The 22,055-nt window shown below is 34.5% G+C and overlaps 1 protein-coding gene across 1 annotated transcript; it reads left to right on the top strand.

The window, feature by feature from the left end:
- LOC107631092 (uncharacterized) lies at positions 1–3,739 on the top strand. The gene is made up of 2 exons (XM_021119403.2): positions 1–550; positions 3,599–3,739. Exon 1 carries the CDS (start codon positions 160–162, stop codon positions 493–495), a length of 336 nt encoding a protein of 111 aa, XP_020975062.1. The 5' UTR covers positions 1–159; the 3' UTR covers positions 496–550; positions 3,599–3,739.
- Positions 3,740–22,055: the final 18,316 nt, after the last annotated feature.

Raw genomic sequence — 22,055 nt, 5'->3', positions numbered from 1 at the left:
GAACGAAAATGTGAGGGTCCAAAGTCTAAGTTCTAAAAATTCTCCAATCCAATAACAAGAACAAGATTAAGAGAAGTCAATCTTGCAAAAAATCTGGCATTGGATATTTATTCAATTTATGGATTGAATTCCAAGAGAGACAAAGTCAAAGGAATAAGAATGGTGTTCAGCAGCATGCTGGTGGTGTCAGTGGCACGTGTCTCCGGTGAGGCGTGGCAGTGGGCGGCGTGCATTGGTGAGCCACTCCCGACGGAGCAGTTGGTGGATCTTCTCTGCTGCTTACCTCTTCACCAATTGGGTCGTCTTGCTCTCTGCCTCTGCTCTTTCTTCTGCCTCCCGAACCCTGATTCCTACTACTACTATTCTTCTTACCTTCCTTCTGATGATGATGATGATGATGATGATGATGATCTTGCTGAAGATCATGATGATTATTCTTCTTCCACCTCCATTGACTTTGATGATGACTTCTACTACCATTCCCATTCTGATTGATAGTTTTATGCTGCTTTCTTGCAACTTCATGCCCCCACCCTTTTTCAGTTGTAAAGTATGTTCTTTTCCCTCCTCTCTATTCATGTTTATTGTTTTTAATTATTATCATTATTATTATTATTAAATCTGGGTTCTTGATGAAGTTTGTGTTTTTTAAATCTGGGGGTTTCCAAAGTTCCTGTTTTGATTGTAGATTCTGGATGTTTTTGGCTTCAAATATAATGGTTTTTTCTTTTTGTTTTGTTTTTTGTGTGTTGATTTTGGGATTATATGCTGTTATTTTTTGGCTGCTGTTATCTTGCTTGGTTTGTGAACTGAACACGTTCCATATTCCTAGATATGTTTTGCGGGGTTCTCTGTTACTTTGGATTTTTGTTGGCAATTCTTGTTTTGCATGATGCATTCTGTAACATATGCATTTCCATGGATGTGATGATGTGTCCACTGTTAAGATAAAAACAATTCCTGAAGCAGCAAAAGTAGGTCACACGTGATTAAGAAAGAATTGTAGTTACTCTTGTTGTTCACTTGGACTCTAAAATGCTTCGGAGTGATGTGAAAAGTTTAGATCAAAATCTACCAACACCAATCCACCATGATCATCAGGCTTATAGGGATAATATGTTTTCTACAAACTTCGAAATAAAATTTTAGAAATGTTTAAAAAGTGGATTGTTACAGAAGCATTTAGTCATTTAATAATTGTAGAAAAGGTTTAGGGTGATTGTGGAATCTAAATTTAGTGATTAGATCTGTGGCATTGTCATAATCATTGCATGCTTGCTAATCTTTGGTTAATAAAGCAAATGATGTACCTACTTGCCATGTTCCGTTTTATTTTTTAACTGAAATAAACTGTTAGCAACATCTTATAAGCTGCTAAAAACGAAAGAACCGTACATAATTCAGCATACAGCATACTAAATTATGTGCGGTTCAATCTTTTGTAACGACTTATGATATATTTATAAAACCTGCTTGTGGTCCTTCATTGATAGGTCATTTGAATTATCATAGCCTTTGCTGAAGTTTATGTCATATCTGAGGGTTGCTCTACATGGGCTGTTTTATTCGATATACATAATATTACATTTGTTTTGGTCAGTCTAACATTTGAAGCTAACAGAAACATGCATGTCTTAAACTTCTTGTGAACTATCAATGTGAATTGTGAGATGTCCTTGTTTATCTGAATTCTTGTGTGATTGTCTGAGAAGAGATACGATTGTCATTATTTTTTCAGAACTCAGAAGAAAATGACTTATTTTATTATTCAACACTAAATCTACAAGAAAAGTAGCTAGCTTATACCTCTGAGCATGCAATTTGCTAGTAATGAAACAAAGAATGCCAAAAAGATGAAAATGAACCCAATTCTGACATTAGAAATATCCTCCTATCAAGAATGACACCCCTTCCCCCTTTGTGAAAACCAATTCAGAGAATGAGGAATCAGATTGAGTCTTAGATGTGATGAAGAAGAAGGAGAGAATGAGAAGAGAGAGTGTCCGAACTTTCTGTTTTTTCTTTCTCATTGATTCTGAAAAAATGAGCCTTACAAGAGTGAACCTCACTCACTAACTACATCATCATTAGCTTATATACTACCACTCAATTTTCGGTACACGTTTACCATTCATAAATATCTTCTAACTAATTTCTAGCCGCTAACAACCACATAACAAACTTTCCACCTCAGCACCAACTGAATAACTAACTCCCTCATCTATTCTAACCATTAGCCTTCACGTGATACCCTTCTCCTCCTCCTCCTCCTCCCCTTTCTATTCATTAGTTGTTACTGACATATTGGCTTCGTGGAATGGATTGTATTTCTTGTGCCTATGTAGGTCAGCGTGATCTTTACTCCCCACTACTCCAATCAACTTGTTCTTGAATCACTGTTTCTAATTTCATCCATCTTTGTCTTCGATTAATTTTTGTTTACAATGTGTTTCTTCAAATCACTGTTTCTATTCATTGGTTGTTTACAATGTATTTCTTAGTATTTGCTGTCATTTGGGATGTAAGGTTGTCACCCATCTTTTCTGTAGCATAAGAAGTTCAAGTCCTATTCTAAGTTCTTTATTGGCCCTTCAAAATATTGTCTTATTTTTTTTGGATAATCTAAATTGAGATCCCTTGTAAAGTAAGAAAATGAGGGCTTATTCACTATTTGATCACTTGGTAGAACCCAGACATTGCACTATATTGATCCAAGGGTGAATGACCCTCTTGCTTTCTCACTTTAGAGGAATTTAGTCCTCTTTGTTTTAGTGTCAAATATGCTACAAGAGAGAATTTAGTCCTAGGGACAGATTCTATAGTTTAGCTTAAGACTATGTTTGGAGTTTTATAGATGATGGAAGGGAATGACAATGAAAGTACAAAGTGCCATGCAATTTTATTACGATTCATTCTCTTATCTTCCTTCAAACATAACTTAAATTTCATCTAAATGAAGGTGATTTGCAGCGTATAATACTTTGAAGTTAAGAGAACAAACCTATAGGCGCTTTTGTTTAGTCAATTAATTTGGATCTTCTAAACATCATAGGAGTCTAAGTAAACCAATTCTCCCGTGACAGCATATGATTTATCTAATTTCTAACCAGGATCACCTCGAACTTGATTTAGCAGTTCACAAAGTTAATCTTTGTTCATGTTTATGTTAAGAGTTTTTTGGTATTTTCTCCTAATTGTTAGGGATGAATATTTCATTCCCATCACAGGGGTCTAAAGTTCAATTGCCATGAAAAAAAAAAAAGTGTTTTGACGCTGCCGCTACACTATCGCCCGCCACCACAGCCATCATACCGCCGCTGCCACCCTCGCCACTTATGGGAATATTGATGACTTCCATTATTTTCCTTTCTGCTCCCATTCCCATGAAAAAATTCCAAGTTCCAGCTAACCATAGCTGCTGATTTATAGGCTAAGCACGTATTAACTCCTAGTTTTTGGTAATTTAGATGATAAGAAGTTAAGGGAATATTCTTCTTCTTTCTCTGGTGTTGTATTCATGCAACTGATGGAAGTTCTTGAAGAATGAGGAAATCTTGATCCATAGTATTTTTCTGACTTGACTTATTCCTTTTGCTAGGAACTTGCCTGCAAATCATCTTCATGAAGAGATGTCACCAACTGCAATCTCAAATTTCTCATTCAGTCACTTTTACTGGTTGCTAATGGACAAGGATTTTTTATTTTTCTTTTTCTTTCTTTTTCAGAATAAGATAATTAATTAGGCACTTTAGTAGTGTGTTTTAAGTTACCTCCATGCTCTATTGTATAAAAGCATCTCCTACACTTAGATTGTTGAGCTGATTAATTAATCTCTTCACATCTTTATATATATCCCTGTAAAGATTGATATTATTATTGGTGTTAATATTGTTGCAAAATTGCAATCCAAAGAGAGCACCAATGATATAGGTTAGGTTTATTATATTCACTATTCAGGACTGGAATTTTGTATATAGTACAAACCTTGATTAATTATTTCCGAAATCTTGTTGCTGTTATTATTATTATTGTTGTTTTTTTTTTTTTTTTTTTTTGAATGGTTGGTATGTTTTTCGCATACCTAACCATTATTTGGTCAAAAGTGACAACCAATTAGAGACATGGTTGCCCACAAAAGGCCTTAACCACATCAAGAAATAATAGAGTTAATAAAATTATCGTATTTTTTTTTATTTTATTTCTACATCTACTTCTCTTTTTTATTTGTTATTTTATAATACGTTATCAGAAACTCCAATCAAATTTGAGATTATCTCGAAGTGATTTTATTTTGAATTTGTAACTCTAACATTTAAAAAAAAAATTATTTATCGTTGATATTGAAAATTAAAATCTATATTGATTAATGGGTTCTAAAGACACTATTAAGACAAGATTATGAGCCTTAATTATTATATAAACGAGTATGTCCCGAACACATCATCATAATATTAATCCCCAAAAGATCATATACAATCCATTTAAATGGATAAAATATTCAATTGAGTATGCTCTCTGATTATAATATTATTTGACTCTCCACATCAAAAATGAATTGTTCTATGATTAAGAACCTTGTTTGGTAATGAAAAAAAAATATGGTACAATAAAAATTGAGTACCTTATTATAAAAGATCTTGCAGATCTTTAAAAGATTTTAAAAGAAATACATTATTATTATTACCTAAAAAGGATAATTCTTTCAAATGCCTAAAACGTCAATTTTTACATGATTACGCATATTTATTATGAACTAATGGATCTTGAAGATACTATCTAATAATGAAAAAAAAAAATGCATACTAATGGAATTGCACAAAGATTTATCATTATGAATTATGAGAGTTCATTAATCTACCAAAATAGTTATTAAAAATAATAATTTTACTGCTCACTGAGCAAAGAGAATAACGATGTTATTGTTTGACATAATAAAGACAGATATGGTTAAAAATAATCTCATGAAGTGAATGTGTCGTTGTAATTCAAAATCATAATTGATCTTCTAAAGAAATCTGTGTATTCCATCAAAGGAATGTATTAAAAGATTATCCCATGAAATAAATTAATCTTATTATTCATATTATGTGAAGTATAGGATTAAATATTTTAAAATTTTATATTCCCAGAAGCCAATATATATTCGACCATATTTTAATATATAATTTTGTGCAATTATGAAAGTTATTAGATGGATTTTACTCTTTTTTTCACCACAAGAAAAATATTGATTATTGTCGAATTCATCAAATAAATCTGTCAGTAAAAAGATTACTGTCAGATTTATTGTCGTCCTTGAGTTGACAGTATAGACATCGCCGGAAATAGCTTACCGGCGAATTTTTCTTGTCCGACGCTAATTATCAGCGAAGTTATCATCAGTCTTTTTCAATGGTTTGTCGAATTTGTGTTGATGACATCCGACGGTAACGTTGACGCCATTTCACGTGTTTAGGCGCCAAAGTTACCGTCGGATATCGCTGACGTTAAATCCGATGGTAATGCACAATTTATAAACCCTACATTTTTTTTTTGGCAAAGTTAAGCCACAATTAGGAGACTCTTGTTAACACAATTGTTAGCAAAAATTTAATGTCACCAGGAATCAAGAAATAATTTTATTAAAAAATAAATGGTCTGAAAGAAATAAAATGTCACAAATGTAAAATACAATGAAGTAAAGATAAAGAAAAATGCATAAAACCCTAAATCCTACATATCCGAGTAGTCTTTGTCATCGTCGCCGTTGTGATTCCCTTGCTAAGGTAGCGGAGGAGGTGCTGCCATCTGTACCCCACCAGCAGCGCTACCTCTACCTCCAGCGCGCATCTGCTAGTTGTACTCCTCCATCTGCTGTCGCAACCGATCGAGCTGCTCCAACTTCTCCGTCAGGTTAGAGTTGACGGCAATGCGTGCAAGAATCTCTTGATACGTCTGCTTAGACTGCTCCGCCTATTGGTGAAGCTTCTATATTAGCTTTTGTACCTCCTCCCTCAGGTCGACAACTTCCTGGGGATCAACAGGGTTGGTGGTAGAGGCAGACGCAGAGGAAGCCACCAACACTTAGGAGTGGAGGCCACTGGCGAAGAACGACCACAACCCGAAGCGGCGATTCATGTGGGGTTCAGAGGCAGTCTCGCACCAAATCCTACCGAAATCCACCACAGAGGTCTCGAAGCCGGCTTTGTCGGCCCTACTAGGTAGCTGAGATTGTTGGGTTGCAGTCTCCAACCTTTACGTGTACTCCTGGGTCACACACGTTAGTAGTGATTAGGATAATAGTTAAATAATTAACTTTAAACCAAATAAAGTTGAAAGCTAGAATTAATTTAAACTCACATATCGGCTACAGACCACTCGTTGGCAACTATCTCCTTGTTTGCCTTTAAAGTATGGGTATACTTGAAGGTCTACACCAGTGTCGCCTCAAACTCCAGCGACTTAGACGACAAATTAATATATCAACCAACTAATAAAATAAACGAACAAATTAATGAATGTTAGACAAATATAAGCATGAACCAAAATCTTAATTGTAATTTTGGAAACATAATTATAATTTTTTCGATTTCACTTAAAAATGTTATGAAAATTTGGTAGAGTCTCCTCTAAAATTTGGATTTAGCCACCTTTAAAGGATTCCATCCAACATTTTTCAGCAATCTCAGAGCTTAATCTAACCTATTCTAACATATTCTAACCACATAAATCCACTAAAACAATGACATTAAACTAACATCTACTCACTAACTAATTAGTCAAATTGATAATAAAAAAGGAAGTAAAAAACTAATTCAAGTAACTACTAAAACAGTAAATAATGCCAAAATTCTTACCATTCTGGTCTTCCTCTTCATGAAAGTTGCCAACCCACCCATATACCTGAACGACCTAGGCAAAGCCCTGTTAGAACGTTCGTCAGATGGTGACGCTTGAACCCCTCGTTATCTCTAAAATAAGCCTCCAAGTCATGCTTGATGTTTGGATGGATCCACCTCGTCAGTTGGTCCTTTCCCTGACGAACGTCACTCATCATCTGCTGAAACTGCTTGCGACATGGTAGTCATAGGTCTTCCTGATCATGACATTGTGTTCTGCATCCCATATGAATTTTAACTGTATAAAGTGATTCACCAAGGTTAGTTAGTCGGAATGAAATACATTTCCTATAACATTAAGTAATTCAAACGAAATTGGGTTCTTACTGCCCACTTCTGAAACTACCGCTCTCTCACATCAGTCGGGATCTGCATGTAGGTCTGCCACGGACGGTTGTACATGGACTTAATGACCTCAATAATCTCCTGTGTGCATGCTTGGGGTTTGATGCAAACCTGTAGGACAAAAACCTCATGATAACAAACACATAAGATAAAAAAAATTTATGATAAACAAACTTAACATAAACAAACTTAAGCTAAACAAACTTAATATTAAAAAATTAAATTCACGACTGCATGCTATCGTACCAAATCCTTAGCCGAATGACGGTCAGTGGTGGAGGGGCATCCTGCTCGGGGGAATTGGAGGAATCACCCCCGCGGGCTCTATCGTCGCTGCATCTGCAGGGGGCATAGCAGTAAGAGGCACACAGTTCTGGTTTGGGACCATGATGAATTGCTGGTCCGATTGAGCTGCCTGTGACGTCAAAGAGGTCGACAAGGTAGCCGGGGTAGAGTGCGATGATTGGGCAGCCCTGGGAAATTCGGCAGAAGCCCGCCCTCTACCACGACTACGTGATGACCCACTCGACCTATCTCTACTACCTGTCGTCATGCATGTACAGTGAACATATTAGTAACATATTAATACCATAACAAATACCAATAAATAATAACATAACAAAAAACTCAAGAAATAACAAATAATTCTAAAAGTGTTTTATTTTATTTTTTAAAAAAAAGAAAAATTACATAGTGTTTTAGTTTCAAAATAATTACATTAGAATGAATAAGTGTTTTCGTTAGTTTAGCATAAGAATAGTAAGAAGGTTAAGACAAGCATTCATTTTAAGAAATTGACCAAAATTTGCAATAAAAAGCTCTTTGAGGCATATGGACAACACATGGCATGTGCGAACACAAACATCCGCAACCAATGCACGCAAGAAGTATTTGATGACCAAATTTAGATCAACGTCATTCAGTCTAATTCTCAATAATTTTTCAACAAAACAAGCATGCTTTGAACATTAGGTTACTAAGAACGACAAAAAATCAGAAGCACATCAACTAGCTAACAAACATTCATCGTTCCAAGCTCAAATGAAATGGGCATAAGACCCTAGCATATTCAACACAATTCCAACAACAACCTTTTGGCAAAATCAATAATGAACTAGTGAATTACAACACCATCAATCAATTCTCAAAACAATCAAGCATAATGCAGACAAGTCTAGCATTAACTTTTCAGCGAAAATAACCTTAATGCAAGGAGTTCACAATTATCTAAACAATCAAAGCAGTTCCAACAATCAAATAGGTAAGAGTTAAACATCATCCAGACAATTCTAGCATCACAATTCATCAAAAACGGGTAGTGAATTTCCACACAATCAAACAAGTTTCAACCAATCTCAGCAGCAATTTTCAACAATTCAATCAACAACTCCAAAGTATTCTAAACAAATCAACTAAATTTTATGATAGCAAATCAACTACTTATTTTTAGCTAATCAATCTGAACACATTATAAACCATATTACATTTTTTTTTTTACAAAAATCAGGTTAAAAACAAAAAAAAAGCAAGGTAAAAAAAATTAACTAACCTGGACCTGGCAGACAATGACGAAGCCGGACCCGGTGGTGGACGAAGCATGCTGGACCAGGGGAAGAAGCTACCGACACAAAGAACAGCGCTTGTTGACAGTGAGAAGAACGGCAAAAGTAACGGAGGCTACAATGGATACGTCGCAGAGAACGGTCAGTGCAAGGAGAGGAGGGAGGCAGCGATAGGAGGGGCAGGCAGTGGTGGGGCTAACGGTGCGACGGGGTTTAGAGCCGGCTAGAGAGAGAAAGGGAGAAGATAGGTTAGAGAGAGAGTAGTTTCAAATTGAAGGGGGAAAGGTTCGCGCTTTGAATTTTATGGCTCATTATCATTGGATTTACCGGCAGATAAATCCGACAGTAACCCATTGCAGGTAATCAAAATGCAGCATTTCACTAAAATGAGATTACCGGCGGATTGTTCCGACGGTAAATCCCATGCTAAATTTGGCGCCTATTTCCCCATTTTCCCTCTAAGTATTACCGGCGAATTTATCGTCGAAAACGGAAAACCGTCGGTAACGATTCGACTAAATGAATTTTACATCAAAACCATCGATAAATCCGTTGGTAAAGCCGATACTAATGTGCGATGCTAAATCCAATAGTAAATCTAACGGTACTCAACGTTTTTCTTGTAGTGTTTGAATAAAATTATGAATTTATTATTATCAATTTCTAAAGGTAAAGTGTTTTGTCTAATTATAAAACTTCTGCTCCTCGTATTTCAATTCTATAAAGAGAAGTGACAAAATTTAAATATAAAATTAGTATTTTATAAATTGTTTGATAATTAGTTAAGAATATTTTTTTTTATGATAGATTATTTTATGCTCAAGAATAATATGAATATAAAATATTATTCATAAATCTTTGTTTCTAATTCTTTTATAAATATTTGAACTACCAGGAGGGAGAAACATCATTTGTATTAAAATTTAAAATTGTAGAAGTTGAAAACTTAATCATGTAAACTCCGAGCAATTAATGAATAATTAGTTAATAAATTAATTATTATTATTTAAAAAAAATTAGAAAATTAAATTTTATTATTTAATAAAGTAGAAATAATTAAAATATGAATTTTGACACTAATTTTAAAAATTTTAATCTAAAACCAGACTAACAAACTAAATCGGTTAAACCGAACCCAACGCCCATATATAAAACGCCAACACACAGCCTTTCCTTCTGAGAGAAATGAAATCATGTTGAAGAAGGGGGGGGGTAAAGGAACGAACCCTAAGTTCCAAATTCACTTCAACTTTTAAATCCTGCTAACTTTCAATTCGGAGCTCCGATTGACGAGTCATCAGCGGCCACGCGTTCTTCTCGAAACTCTCTACAAAACCCACTAACCAATTTGGTAAGAAATTTGCATTTATTGCTCAGTTCTTCTTCTCCTAAATTTTGTGGGTTTTGAGTTTGGGTATTGAGGAATTGAATGATGTTGATAGTTTAGGTGAACTCTAACAACGGATAATCACTGGGTTTTATCTAATTGATCCGTGGATAAGGTAAGAAACTATTGAACCTTTGTGAATTATTGAATTAGTGAATCCTATGATGATGATAGTGATATTGTGTGAATTAGATTGTGTTCTTGTTGATTTGGAGTTCAATTGGACGGTTTGGAACGAAATCTGGGTGATTAAGCTTGAGAAATTGACGTTTGGAAGCTAGCTTGTGAAAGGAGAGATTTTTTAGGTATTCTGAGCTCAAGGAGGAATCGGCTAAAGTATGATTTTAGTTTCTCATAGATAATATATAATGTTTTGTGAAAACATAAGCTAGATGACCATAGGATAAGTTGTATGATATGGAAGGTTGAGGTTTAGTGACTCGTTGTTGGAAACTATTGAGTGGGTGGTTGAAATGCATGATGATTGATTATTAATGATTATGAGAATGATTGATGATTGATTAATGATATTGAATTATAATGATGAGCTTTGAAATGACTAATGAATGTGATAAATAATATTGATAATAAATAATGATGAGGATAGGTTGTGGAGATTTGTTGAATATATATATATATATATATATATATATATATATATATATATATATATATATATATATATATATATATTTGTGGATGATTTACTGGTTTGGATGGGACCCGAGAAGGGTGGCAAAGTTCAAATTTTAGGAGAAGTGTTGCCGAAATTTTATGAGAATTTTTGGAAAGTTTTGTATTAGTTAATTTGGATGGAAGAATAGTTTATCTGATTAAGATTGAATGAAGATATGCTTGTGATACCTGGGTAGTAGCAAGGATTGTGGTTCGTTCCGCTTGCTCCGAGTCAATGTTTGAGATACCTGGACAGTAGCAAGGATTGTGGTTCATCTTGCTTGCTCCAGGTTGAGCTTATAAACACCCACCTGGTTAGTAGCAGCAGTAATGGTTATTCCACTTGCTCTGGGTGGAGCGGATAGTAGCAAGGGGATTGTGGCTCAGTCCCGCTTGCTCCGCGAAGGATGTTTCTGTCCACGGTTTGCTACCAGGATATGTCGGGGTTAGCTATATAACCAACAGATGATATCATCAGCTATAGGATAGGCATACATCATATGCATATGCGTGTTTTGTTTGATTGTGCATTAATTGGGCTTGCCTATGTGATTATTATGTATACCTGCTATATTTGCTATCTATTGTATCTATATCCTACTTGTATTTGCTTTGTCTGTATTGTTTGTCTGTGTACCAGACGGAGGATTGGAGGAAGGCGAAAATTAGGGCTTAAGTTAGAAATAAATTAGAAATAAGAATCTTAGATAACCTACCCTATTTATAGCTTTCAATTTATAAACTTTAAGATTTAAATCTGAGTGTCGAAGTTCTAGGAATGTCTCTAGCTTTTTCTGAACCTTATATATTATATATGTGGGCACAATTACCATGCTGAGAACCTCCGGTTCTCACTTCATATATATCTTGTTTTTCAGATGCAGGTCGAGAGGCACTTCGCTAAGCGTCTGGAATCTCCTGTGCAAGCGAAGTTTGGTTATTTTGGGATACTGTATTTTGTATTTATGCTATGTATATATGTATATAGATTCTCCTCTATATATATTTTATGTCTGACCCTCATAGAGGTTGACTTGGAGAAATAGGTGTTTATTCTTTAGTTTGAGTTTTATTTGGGTTCTATATATATACTATGGCCGGCCTTAGCTTCGCAGGTCCAGTCTGGAACTTGATATCTGTATTTTCAAACTCCGTGTTGTATATTATGTTTTTGGTCTTCTTTTGATTTTTCCTATCCATTTTACGATTAACCCTGCGAGTGTGACCCGAATTTCTGTTTTCGTTTTTTTTTTTACTTTTTCTTTAAGGCTCCTAATTATAAATTCTTTCAACTATATTTATGTACGTATTTTACTTTTAGATGTCGTAATACCTCGCCACCTCTGCTTTACAATTTAAGCGTAAGACTTTATGTGATAAGGTATTACAAAGCATATATGTATCTTGTATATATTATTATTTATTTCGTATACATTACTAAAATATATGAATACCCATAGTTTTATTTTTCTATTATTTTTAAACAAAGTAAAAAATAGATGCCTTGTTTGAAGTAATTGATCGTCTTATAATCCAGTCAAAATTTTTAACTTGCCAGTGACCAAATTGTTTATATTTGTTGTATGGCCACTCGTAAAAATATTTGAAATGTAATAGTTTATGTTCATACATAAAATAGACCACCATTATTGTTTATAAAATGTCTTAAAATTGTTGTTACACTAGTTATGAGATCAAATCCATGTAGTCATTTGAGTTTGAATACATACTGTTGTAGCACTTAAAAGTTAGACTAACATCAATTCTCTCTTCCATGATGATAAGCTTTGGCCACAAATCAAATATTTTTTCATTTTAAAGATTTCAAAATACCAAATTAAGAATATATATGTTAGATATGATTTTTTCTTTATGAAAAAGTGTTTTGAAATACTAATAATAAATATAATTGGCTCATTTTGTATATTGCCAATTTGATGAGAAATATTTTCAATTGAGGAAGAGAATACAAAGTTGGAAAATAAGCTAAGATAAATGAAAATGTATCATTGTTATTTTAGATCGTCGAACATGACAATATGAACCAGAAATTCACAATGACTTTATAGATGCATCTTGTGATCTTATAACCAACTAAGAAATGCACAAATTCAAATTGATGTCACTACTAGATAAATGGCCATTAAAACACACACATGCCCGAAGTATTTAGGCCAATTGATTCTTAAAGTAAAATTATTCGAAAAGAAAATGGACAAATAATGTCACAAGATGCAAATACTCTTCTCGTCATAGAATGATTATATTCCAACATTAAAAAAGCAATCAAACTCTATATATGAAAATTTCTATCAAGGAAGTAGGCAACCAATTCATGCATATTGTAGATCATACAAAACAGCCTTTGACTTTTTGTTTTTGAATGTATTTATACTTTTTTTTTTTTAGATTCAAATTTATTTTGAGAGATACAAAAAATAAAGAGAATAGTACATATAGAAACTATTTAATATTTGATTGAGTGTTTTCAATTTAAAAAATGTGTTGATTTAGAATACACTTGATTTTCAAGTAAGGTTAGCACAGAGACGAGTTACTAAATTTAAAATAACTTAGGTGAAGTTACGAAAGTATGAGTCTATTGAAATTGGTATTTGTAATCCAAATTTATTATAGTAAAAATTCTACTATTATAATAGTAAAGACTAAATGTAAATTATATTACACTTCGTGGTCGAACTAGGATATATCATGGTCTTACACTTCTCCTTTTCTATTTTCTGTAATTTTAATTCTATTCTCTTCTACACTAAGAAATAAGACAAAATTAAAAATAATCTCTTAAAATCAAATTTTCGTACAATTTGTTTATTAAACTTTAAAAGTGGTTCTTTAATTCAACCCTATAGTATTAACTAATTGATTCTAACTACTATTTACTATATACACACTTAGATATATTCTCTTTACAAATGTATTTTTCCATATATGTGAAAGATAAACTCTTGCCACCTAAATAATAGTTTTTGTCGCATCGACAATAATGTCAAATAAAAGATATTTAAAATTAAACAATAAATATCGTTTATTTAAACCTTGGAAACCTTTACTTTTGAATTAAAAAAGATTTTGATTTTAATTCTAAATCTTAAACACTAAAATAGTGTTTATCCCCAAAATAACTACAACCTTTGGTCGTGACTCTCAACTGATAGTACCTACATTTTTTTTTTTGGTGACTTGATAGTACCTACATTTAATAGTTAATAAACAGCACATGCATAATAATAATAATAATAATAATAATAATAATAATAATAATAATAATAAGTCCACTAGACTGAATAGTGAAATCAACCACCAAAATGATTGAGGGAGAAATTAAAATTTTGTGTGTGTTCCTTTGTAGAAGGTAGTTAAGTATGCACCTACCTAGTTTTCTATCTAAATTGTGGTGCTTAGTCCTTTTCATATTGATGCTCTTCACACTTATGATTCCGTGTTTTTTGTTATTTGATTGATACAACTCCATTATGCACGCTGCTTCATTTTATTCTTTCTTTTTTTTTTCCCCTATTGCGCACTTAAAATGGTGAATTGAAAATCTACTTACCACACAATTTATACATAGTTAGTGCTGAGAAAGAGTGTTGCTGCATAATATATATATATATGACGGATACCTTTAGAGAATTAAAATTAAAAAAGTCAACTGCATTATGTGTGCATTAAAAATTAACTATTAATTTAATTATTTACATAAAATATATGTTAAAATACAAAAAATACACATTAAAAAATGTGAAATCATTAAAGATATCAAATAGATCATCTTTGTCATTTAAATTGATCTGTTTACGTCCATAAGTTAAGTCCATAAATTTAAACAGACGAATTAATTATATATTAAATATATACAGACCTCCAAAATAAAAATTCACCTATCCAAGAAAAGTTTGATTGGTTAAACAGATCAGTTCGTTTATTATTATATTTTGTCTAAATATATAATTTTTAATTAAAAATAAATAAATTTTAGATTATGCCAACAGTCTCACATAATACATGATGAGCTATGCTACACATTTAAGTATTTTTTCATCCAAGTTTTATCTAAGTAGGTCCAACACCAACAGAAATCACTCTCATTAAAAGAGCGTCATTACACGCGCTTTATCTTCTTCTCTTCCTCCGCGCTTCTTCTTCTTCTTTCAAATTCACGTATACCTTCTTCTCTTCTTCTTCTTCTTCTTCTTCTTCTTCTTTTTCTTCTCCTCTTTTGTTATCGTCATCATAACAACACCAACATTTTGCTAAGGGATTATTTTTTTAATCAAATTGAATGCAATGCAATTGTTGAATTGAATTGAATGGACGCAGGTGTTCTGAATCTGAATTGAATTGAATTGAATTGATAATATTTAAATTGTAGACAATGGTGTTTCGAATTTGATTTTATATAACGGATTATGTTTCGTTCATTCTGATGGTTATCAGTGGCTAAGAGAAGAGGGGTTGAATCTTAGCCCCTTTTTCGCTTGACAATACTTGCTGGCCTTTGAAACTACTTATGGAAACTTTTTGTCTTTTTATCTCGTAACTAGCCACGAGACTTTTTCTTTTGTCTCGTCCCCAACCACGAGACTTTTCTTTTTGTCTCGTCGGTCAGCACGAGATATTTTTGGTTTTATCTCCTGTGTAGCAGAAATAGAAATGGAGTAGAAGAGAGAGAGAATTACACCAAGATATATCCTGGTTCAGCTGCTAAGTGCAAGGCAGCCTACATCCAGTCTCCATCACAACAATGATGGAATTTCACTATAATCCTTCTTGATTACAAACACCAATTCTCCCTAGAAACTACCTTTCCTATCTGGGACAAGTCCAGAATCTAAACCCAAACTGAACTTGACTTGGTTACTGCCAAGCTTTCACTGCTAAGTGCTAACACAACTTGCAAGGGGATTCCCATAGAATCATGAAACACAACACAGATGTACAAAGGACCTCTAAGGACATCTATGGCTTTTTTCTTTTAATTTTGCACTCTCTGCCTTTTTCCGCTCTATGGCTTTTTTTTTACAAACCTCACTGTTTGCCTTTTTTTCCATGAGACTCAAGACATGACAAAATTAAACAGAAAAATATAAAATGAAGAACATTGAAGGAGAAGAAATTCTGTCAGCTTAGAGAGCTATAGGAACTCTGTGCTCACTCTTTTCCTTGAATCAAACCCTGACTGTTCACCCTTACTTATAGGGAGAAGCCTTCACGGTTGAAACCAAACAAACCAAGCCAATCTTCTTCTTCTTCAACTAGAACCGGTTCGGCCAGAGAGAGAAAAGAGATAACACATGCAAAACCCAACATGCAATTACCTCTTGTCCTTCTTTGATCACCAATTTTCATCAATCCGAGCCCTTCATCCTTGCTTTGCTCTCCAAGATGAACTTCTGGCCTTTGATGCTTCATGATAATGATAGCTTCATCTGCTCCAATCTCTGCCTCCTCCATCACGTAGCCACTGTAGCTACCTCCTGTGATGGTTGAGCAGACTTAGAGACAAGCCATCCCTCCAAGGATCTTCTTCTCTGATCGAGATCTTCACTTCCATTTTTGGTATGGAGGAGCCATGATCTCTTCACAAAATCTTACCACAAGTGAATGAGAATCTTAGCCACAGCATACTTTTAGTTTGCTTTTTCTTGCCATCATTGTTATGGTTTTTGTTGCTTGTTTTTCCTTTCGGTGTCTAGCCATAGCCTCCATGCTTTCTCTGTAATGATATGACCGAAGGTAGAAGAGAGATGAGAGAGAATATAGAGCTAGAAGAAAAGCAATTATTAGAAGTAATTGAATTAATTGAAATGGGATTGCTTTTACTTCCCTGAGTAGCGTGTAACATTAAAGTCATCCATCAAATCAATGACAATTTCTCTCTCATAGTTCCCATGTATTAACTTTACTTTAATGAAATTTGAATTCCACCATATGGTAAAAATTGAGATCCGTTGGAGGCAAAATGTTTGCTTTCCCTCAATAGGTTTCGGTCAAAGCATTGGATCTTTGGTTTAATATGGGCTTAATGATGATGTTAGTAGAAACTGGCCCAATTAAATAATTCAGCCAACATTTATTTTATATAAGGCTGAATTTTTTATTTCATATTGGGCTTTGGTTTTTTCTTTTCTATTTGGCCCAAGAAACAAAAAATTTATTTCAGCCATGGTCTCACCAATTTAATACTAAGGCTGAAAATTGGCCCAATATAAACCTGCATTGCAAAGATTATTTTAATCAACATATGAAAATTAAAATCAAAATAATAATCTTGCAATCAATTATATTTATAATGTTTGATCATCACTTAAATTAAAAATGGAGTTTTTCAAACTCATTAATCTCCCCCTTGATGACAAACATTATTAAAATTGAAATGGAAAGAAATTAAAGATTAAAGTATAGAATACTCCCTTTGAATATTTAAATTTCTCCCCATTTCTAATTGTCACATGGCTCTCCCTTAATGTGTGCTATTTTATCAAAGAAGCTCTTACCTGTAACAATATTTATCAAGCCTAAGGCAACAATGTTATTCAACATATTTATTATGTGATGTTGAATGGCTCGATTTATGAGCAGAACTTAATGATAATCAAAACTCATTTGTTATCAATAATTTGATTTTCTGCCAAACTCATACACAATCAAGGCTAATTTTGTTTCAAAGCAAAATTGCTGTTCAAATGATTTTCAAATATTTTCCTGTCAAGATATTAGAGCAAGATAATTATGGTAAGAAAAAATTTGTGAAACAGGGCAACTATTTGAATATTTTTATAGTTTTAAAGGAACTGTCAAAAATAAAATATTCCAAGTCAAACTTATTCATTAAGATAAATCAAGTGCATATCACAAAACACAGTAAGCATAACATCACATATATTGTTATCAAAACACAGCAAGCATATCACAACAAGCAACACCACATGAGTCATCAAGCAAAACACAAATCATCACACCAAGTGATTGAAACAAGGGAGATCATGAATTCTCAAGAGAATTTCATCCCTGTTTTTGTTAATTTCAATTTCTTCCTGCATTATTTCTCCCCATTTTGTCATCAAGGGGCACCTGCAAAGGATGACATAGCAAATATAATATCCAAAATATTTCTCAAAAGTATCCACAGTGTATTACAGAGTTATAGGACTAAGAGTATCCACACAAACAAAACAGAGTATCAAATTGAGGCTAAACATGCCAATATCAAATATTAAAAGAAACAGATTAATCATCAGATAAATGAAGATCAGATTCCTCAGCTCCTTCCTCACTAGCAATTCCCAGATCCTCCTCAAGACTCTCAAGCATCAGACTGACTTTATCCTTACATCTTTTCCAAGCCTTCTCATTTTCATAGGCTAGCTTGTGTCCCGCCTTATGGAATTGTATCATGAGATCCGACATATTTGAAAATTCAATGAGAATTTCTTTGATAGATTCGGTTGCCTTGGAAGATTCAAGCCGACTTTCATAGTCACTCTCCGAAGCCACAGATTTTTTGCCCTTGGTTCCTTTAACAGCTCCACCTCCTTTGATCATAGACACTTTGTTTTCTACAGCCTCATTCAGGAGATCAATTTTAAAATATTCAAAAATACTTGTTAAAAATATTCCATAGGACAGATTCACCTTTTTGGTGCTTTTAACTGACTCCCACATGTGTCTGATCATGAGGTAACCAAAAGATATAGGAGTAAATGTAACAAGAGCAAAAATGATGAGAGAGTCAGAGAATGTTACTCTATTATGGGAGCCACTTTGAGGGGTCAGAATGTGGGTGATGATCCGGTGAAACAGAGAGTTGGTGGGACCGAGAGCTTTGTGGGTAGGAGTAGTTCCATCCAAGCCAGAGAGATTTTCACAGATGTGTTGAAGAACAACCTTATCGGTGACGCCGACCTGTGAGTCCCACTTCTTGACCATATATGCTCTTGGCCCTTCCTCTTTGTAGCTCAGAGCCATCCCAATAGTTCTAGTGTCAAGAGTAATGTGCACCCTTTTTACATATGAGTGGATGGTGCCATCAATCAGTCGCATGTTGGCATAGAAATCACGAACTAAACCTGGGTAAACCGGTTTCTGGATGTGAAGCAGAGGAGTCCATTGAAGAAGTTCAAAAAGAGAAGAGACGTTTATCCCTTTGTTGGTGAGAGGGTCAAGATTGACTAGATAGGTTGCATAGAGATGACGTTTTTCCAAAACCTCTTTGTGAAATTCATATGAAGCACAGGAGTTGAACCTGGCAGGATCATAATGAGAATGTGGTTTGTTGAATTTGTTCTTGAAATCCAAGGACTCCAGATTCGCGGGTTCCTTGGTGTTGTGCAGCGCGAACCCTTTTATTTTCTGAGTGCTTCTTTCGAGTGTGGTTGTCTTAGGTGGAGATGGTGGTGGAGATGGAATGGGTGAGGTGTGAGATTCTTCCTCTTCCTCCACATGAACTTTTTCTTTCTTCTTTCTTGAAGAGGTTTTCGTGGCTATGACCTTCCTTCTCATGGTGTCGGTTTGTTTTGAGGGAGGTGAGGGAGAAGATGAGGATGTAGAATGAATATGGATGTGGGTGTGTGATTGTGGTGTGAACGGTTTTTGAGAGAAAAGAATCCGTTCGCTTTTTCTAGGTGCAGTTTTCTTTTTCATGATGATAATGGTGAAGTGGAATAGGAAGGGTTGATGAAGGCCAAATTGAGTGTGGGAGTGGGGAGGTTAGAGACGTAATAAATGAGGAGTGGAGAGAGAATTGGAGGGAATTTAATGACCATTAAGGAGTGGTTATTACCCAAGGGAGTTTCTCTTTTATTTGAAATAAATTGAAAAGTGGTTTCCTAGAATCAAGGGATTAGTTGAGGAGAAGGATTTGATTTGACAATCACCACTTCCAACTAGATTTGATGAGACAACAAAAAGAGATTGTGATTTACATAGAGGGAAACTAACAAAACGGTCAGTGTGGGGTCAAAGAAATTTGGTGGGGCTCATGAGAATTGATTTCGGCGCAGTCTCCCCCTTGATCACAGTCCTTCCATCACACTCTGATTTTTATCTCGTCCTTTCCTACGAGACAAAACTGAGCAGAATCAAAATTTCACAAGTTATCAACGGAAATTAAATCAATCATTCCCAAACTTTTTCTCAAAGTGCAGAATCTGTCTTCACAGAGGGGTTTTGTAAAAATGTCAGCAAGTTAGTCTTCAGATTTTACAAATTGAATATCAATAGTACCCTTTTACACATATTCTCTAATGAAATGATATTTTATCTCAATGTGCTTGGTTCTTGAGTGCAGAACAGGATTTTTTTGAAATGTTTATAGCACTCATATTATCACAAAATAAGGGTATACTATTGATCTTTAATTTGTAATCTTCCAACTGTGTTTTTAACCAAATTAATTGTGAACAACATGCAGATGCGGAAATATATTCAGCTTCAGCTGTGGATAGAGCCACTGTGGCTTACTTTTTGCTTGACCACATGTTGAGTGAGCTTCCAAGGAAGCAACACATGCCGGATGTACTCCGTCTATCCACCCTATCTCCCGTATAATCTGCATCACAAAACCCTAATGCATAAAAGTCATCAGATTTAGGATACCACAAGCCATAATCACTAGTTCCTTTAATGTATCTAATGATGCGCTTAACGGCTGAAAGATGAGATTCTTTTGGGTGAGATTGAAACCTTGAACATACACCCACACTTTGAACAATGTCCGGTCTAGAAGAAGTAAGGTACATGAGTGAACCTATCATTCCTCTATACCTTGTTTCATCTACATCTTTGCCATCATCATCCTTTTCAAGTTTTGTGTTAGGATGCATTGGTGTTCCCATTGGTTTGGAACTTTCTAGGCCAAATTTTTTGATAAGTTCTTTTGCATACTTTCCTTGGTAAATAAAGGTACCACTAGGAGTTTGTTTAATTTGGAGGCCAAAAAAGAAAGTAAGCTCTCCTATTAAACTCATCTCAAACTCACTAGTCATGAGTTTTTCAAACTCTTCACACAAGGACTCATTGGCCGAACCAAACACAATGTCATTCACATAAACTTGAACTAGGAGAATATCATCATTAGATGCTTTAATGAATAAAGTTGTGTCGGTGGTTCCCCTTTGAAAGTGATTTTCCAATAGGAAGGCACTAAGCCTTTCATACCAAGCTCTTGGAGCTTGCCTAAGGCCATAAAGGGCCTTTGATAGTTTGAAAACATGATTTGGAAAATATTTATGTTTAAAACCGGGAGGTTGTGCCACATACACTTCTCTATCAATAAAGCCATTAAGGAAAGCACATTTAACATCCATTTGAAACATTTTGAAACCCTTATGGGCAGCATAGGCAAGAAGCAACCTAATTGCTTCCATTCTAGCTACCGGTGCAAAAGACTCATCAAAATCTATACCCTCTTCTTGATCGTAACATTGGGCCACTAATCTAGCCTTGTTACGAACAACTTGTCCATCCTCACCAAGTTTATTTTTAAACACCCACTTAGTACCCGTAACTTTCTTACCATCTGGATGTGGTACTAGTGTGCAAACCTCATTTTTGTCGAATTGAGCAAGCTCTTCTTGCATGGATTTGACCCATGATGGATCTTCAAGAGCTTGTCTTACATTGTTGGGTTCCATTTGTGACAAGAGAGCAAAGTTGCTTGGTTCGGATTGTCTTTTGGTTGAGGATCTTGTTGTAACACCTTGAGAGGGATCACCAATGATGAAGTCATGAGGATAACCCCTCATTGACTTCCATTCTCTAGGATTCCAGATTGGTGTTGAGCTTTGATGAGTTTCTGGTGGTCTCACTGTTTCAGTTTCTCGTGCTGACTCAGGAGACAAAATGAAAATGTCTCCTCCAATCTGACGAGACAAAACTGGACTGGCAGATTCTTCATTTTGAGCAGATTTGGAATTTTCTTCACTGGTTTCTTTATTGATAACTTCTTCACAATCTGTATCATCTTCTATCACAGCACTGGGAATAGAGTTAGAATCACAAAAAGTAACATGTATGGATTCCTCTATGGTCCTATGTTCTTTGAGATAAATCCTATAGGCCTTGCTAGTGGTGGAGTATCCAACAAACATTCCTTCATATGATTTTGGATCAAATTTGCCAAAGTTTTCTTTATTGTTAAGTACAAAGCATTTGCATCCAAAAACATGAAAATACTTAAGATTTGGG

This window comes from Arachis ipaensis, chromosome B3, assembly GCF_059453495.1.
Source record: "Arachis ipaensis isolate K30076 ecotype BB chromosome B3, ASM5945349v1, whole genome shotgun sequence".
NCBI lineage: Eukaryota > Viridiplantae > Streptophyta > Magnoliopsida > Fabales > Fabaceae > Arachis > Arachis ipaensis.
The sequence above is the reverse complement of the archived record's forward strand: the minus strand, read 5'-3'. Positions and strand labels throughout refer to the sequence as shown.

Bases quoted from the DNA above. Each gene is read 5' to 3' on its own strand.
- LOC107631092 (XM_021119403.2), top strand. From the start codon at position 160: ATGGTGTTCAGCAGCATGCTGGTGGTGTCAGTGGCACGTGTCTCCGGT.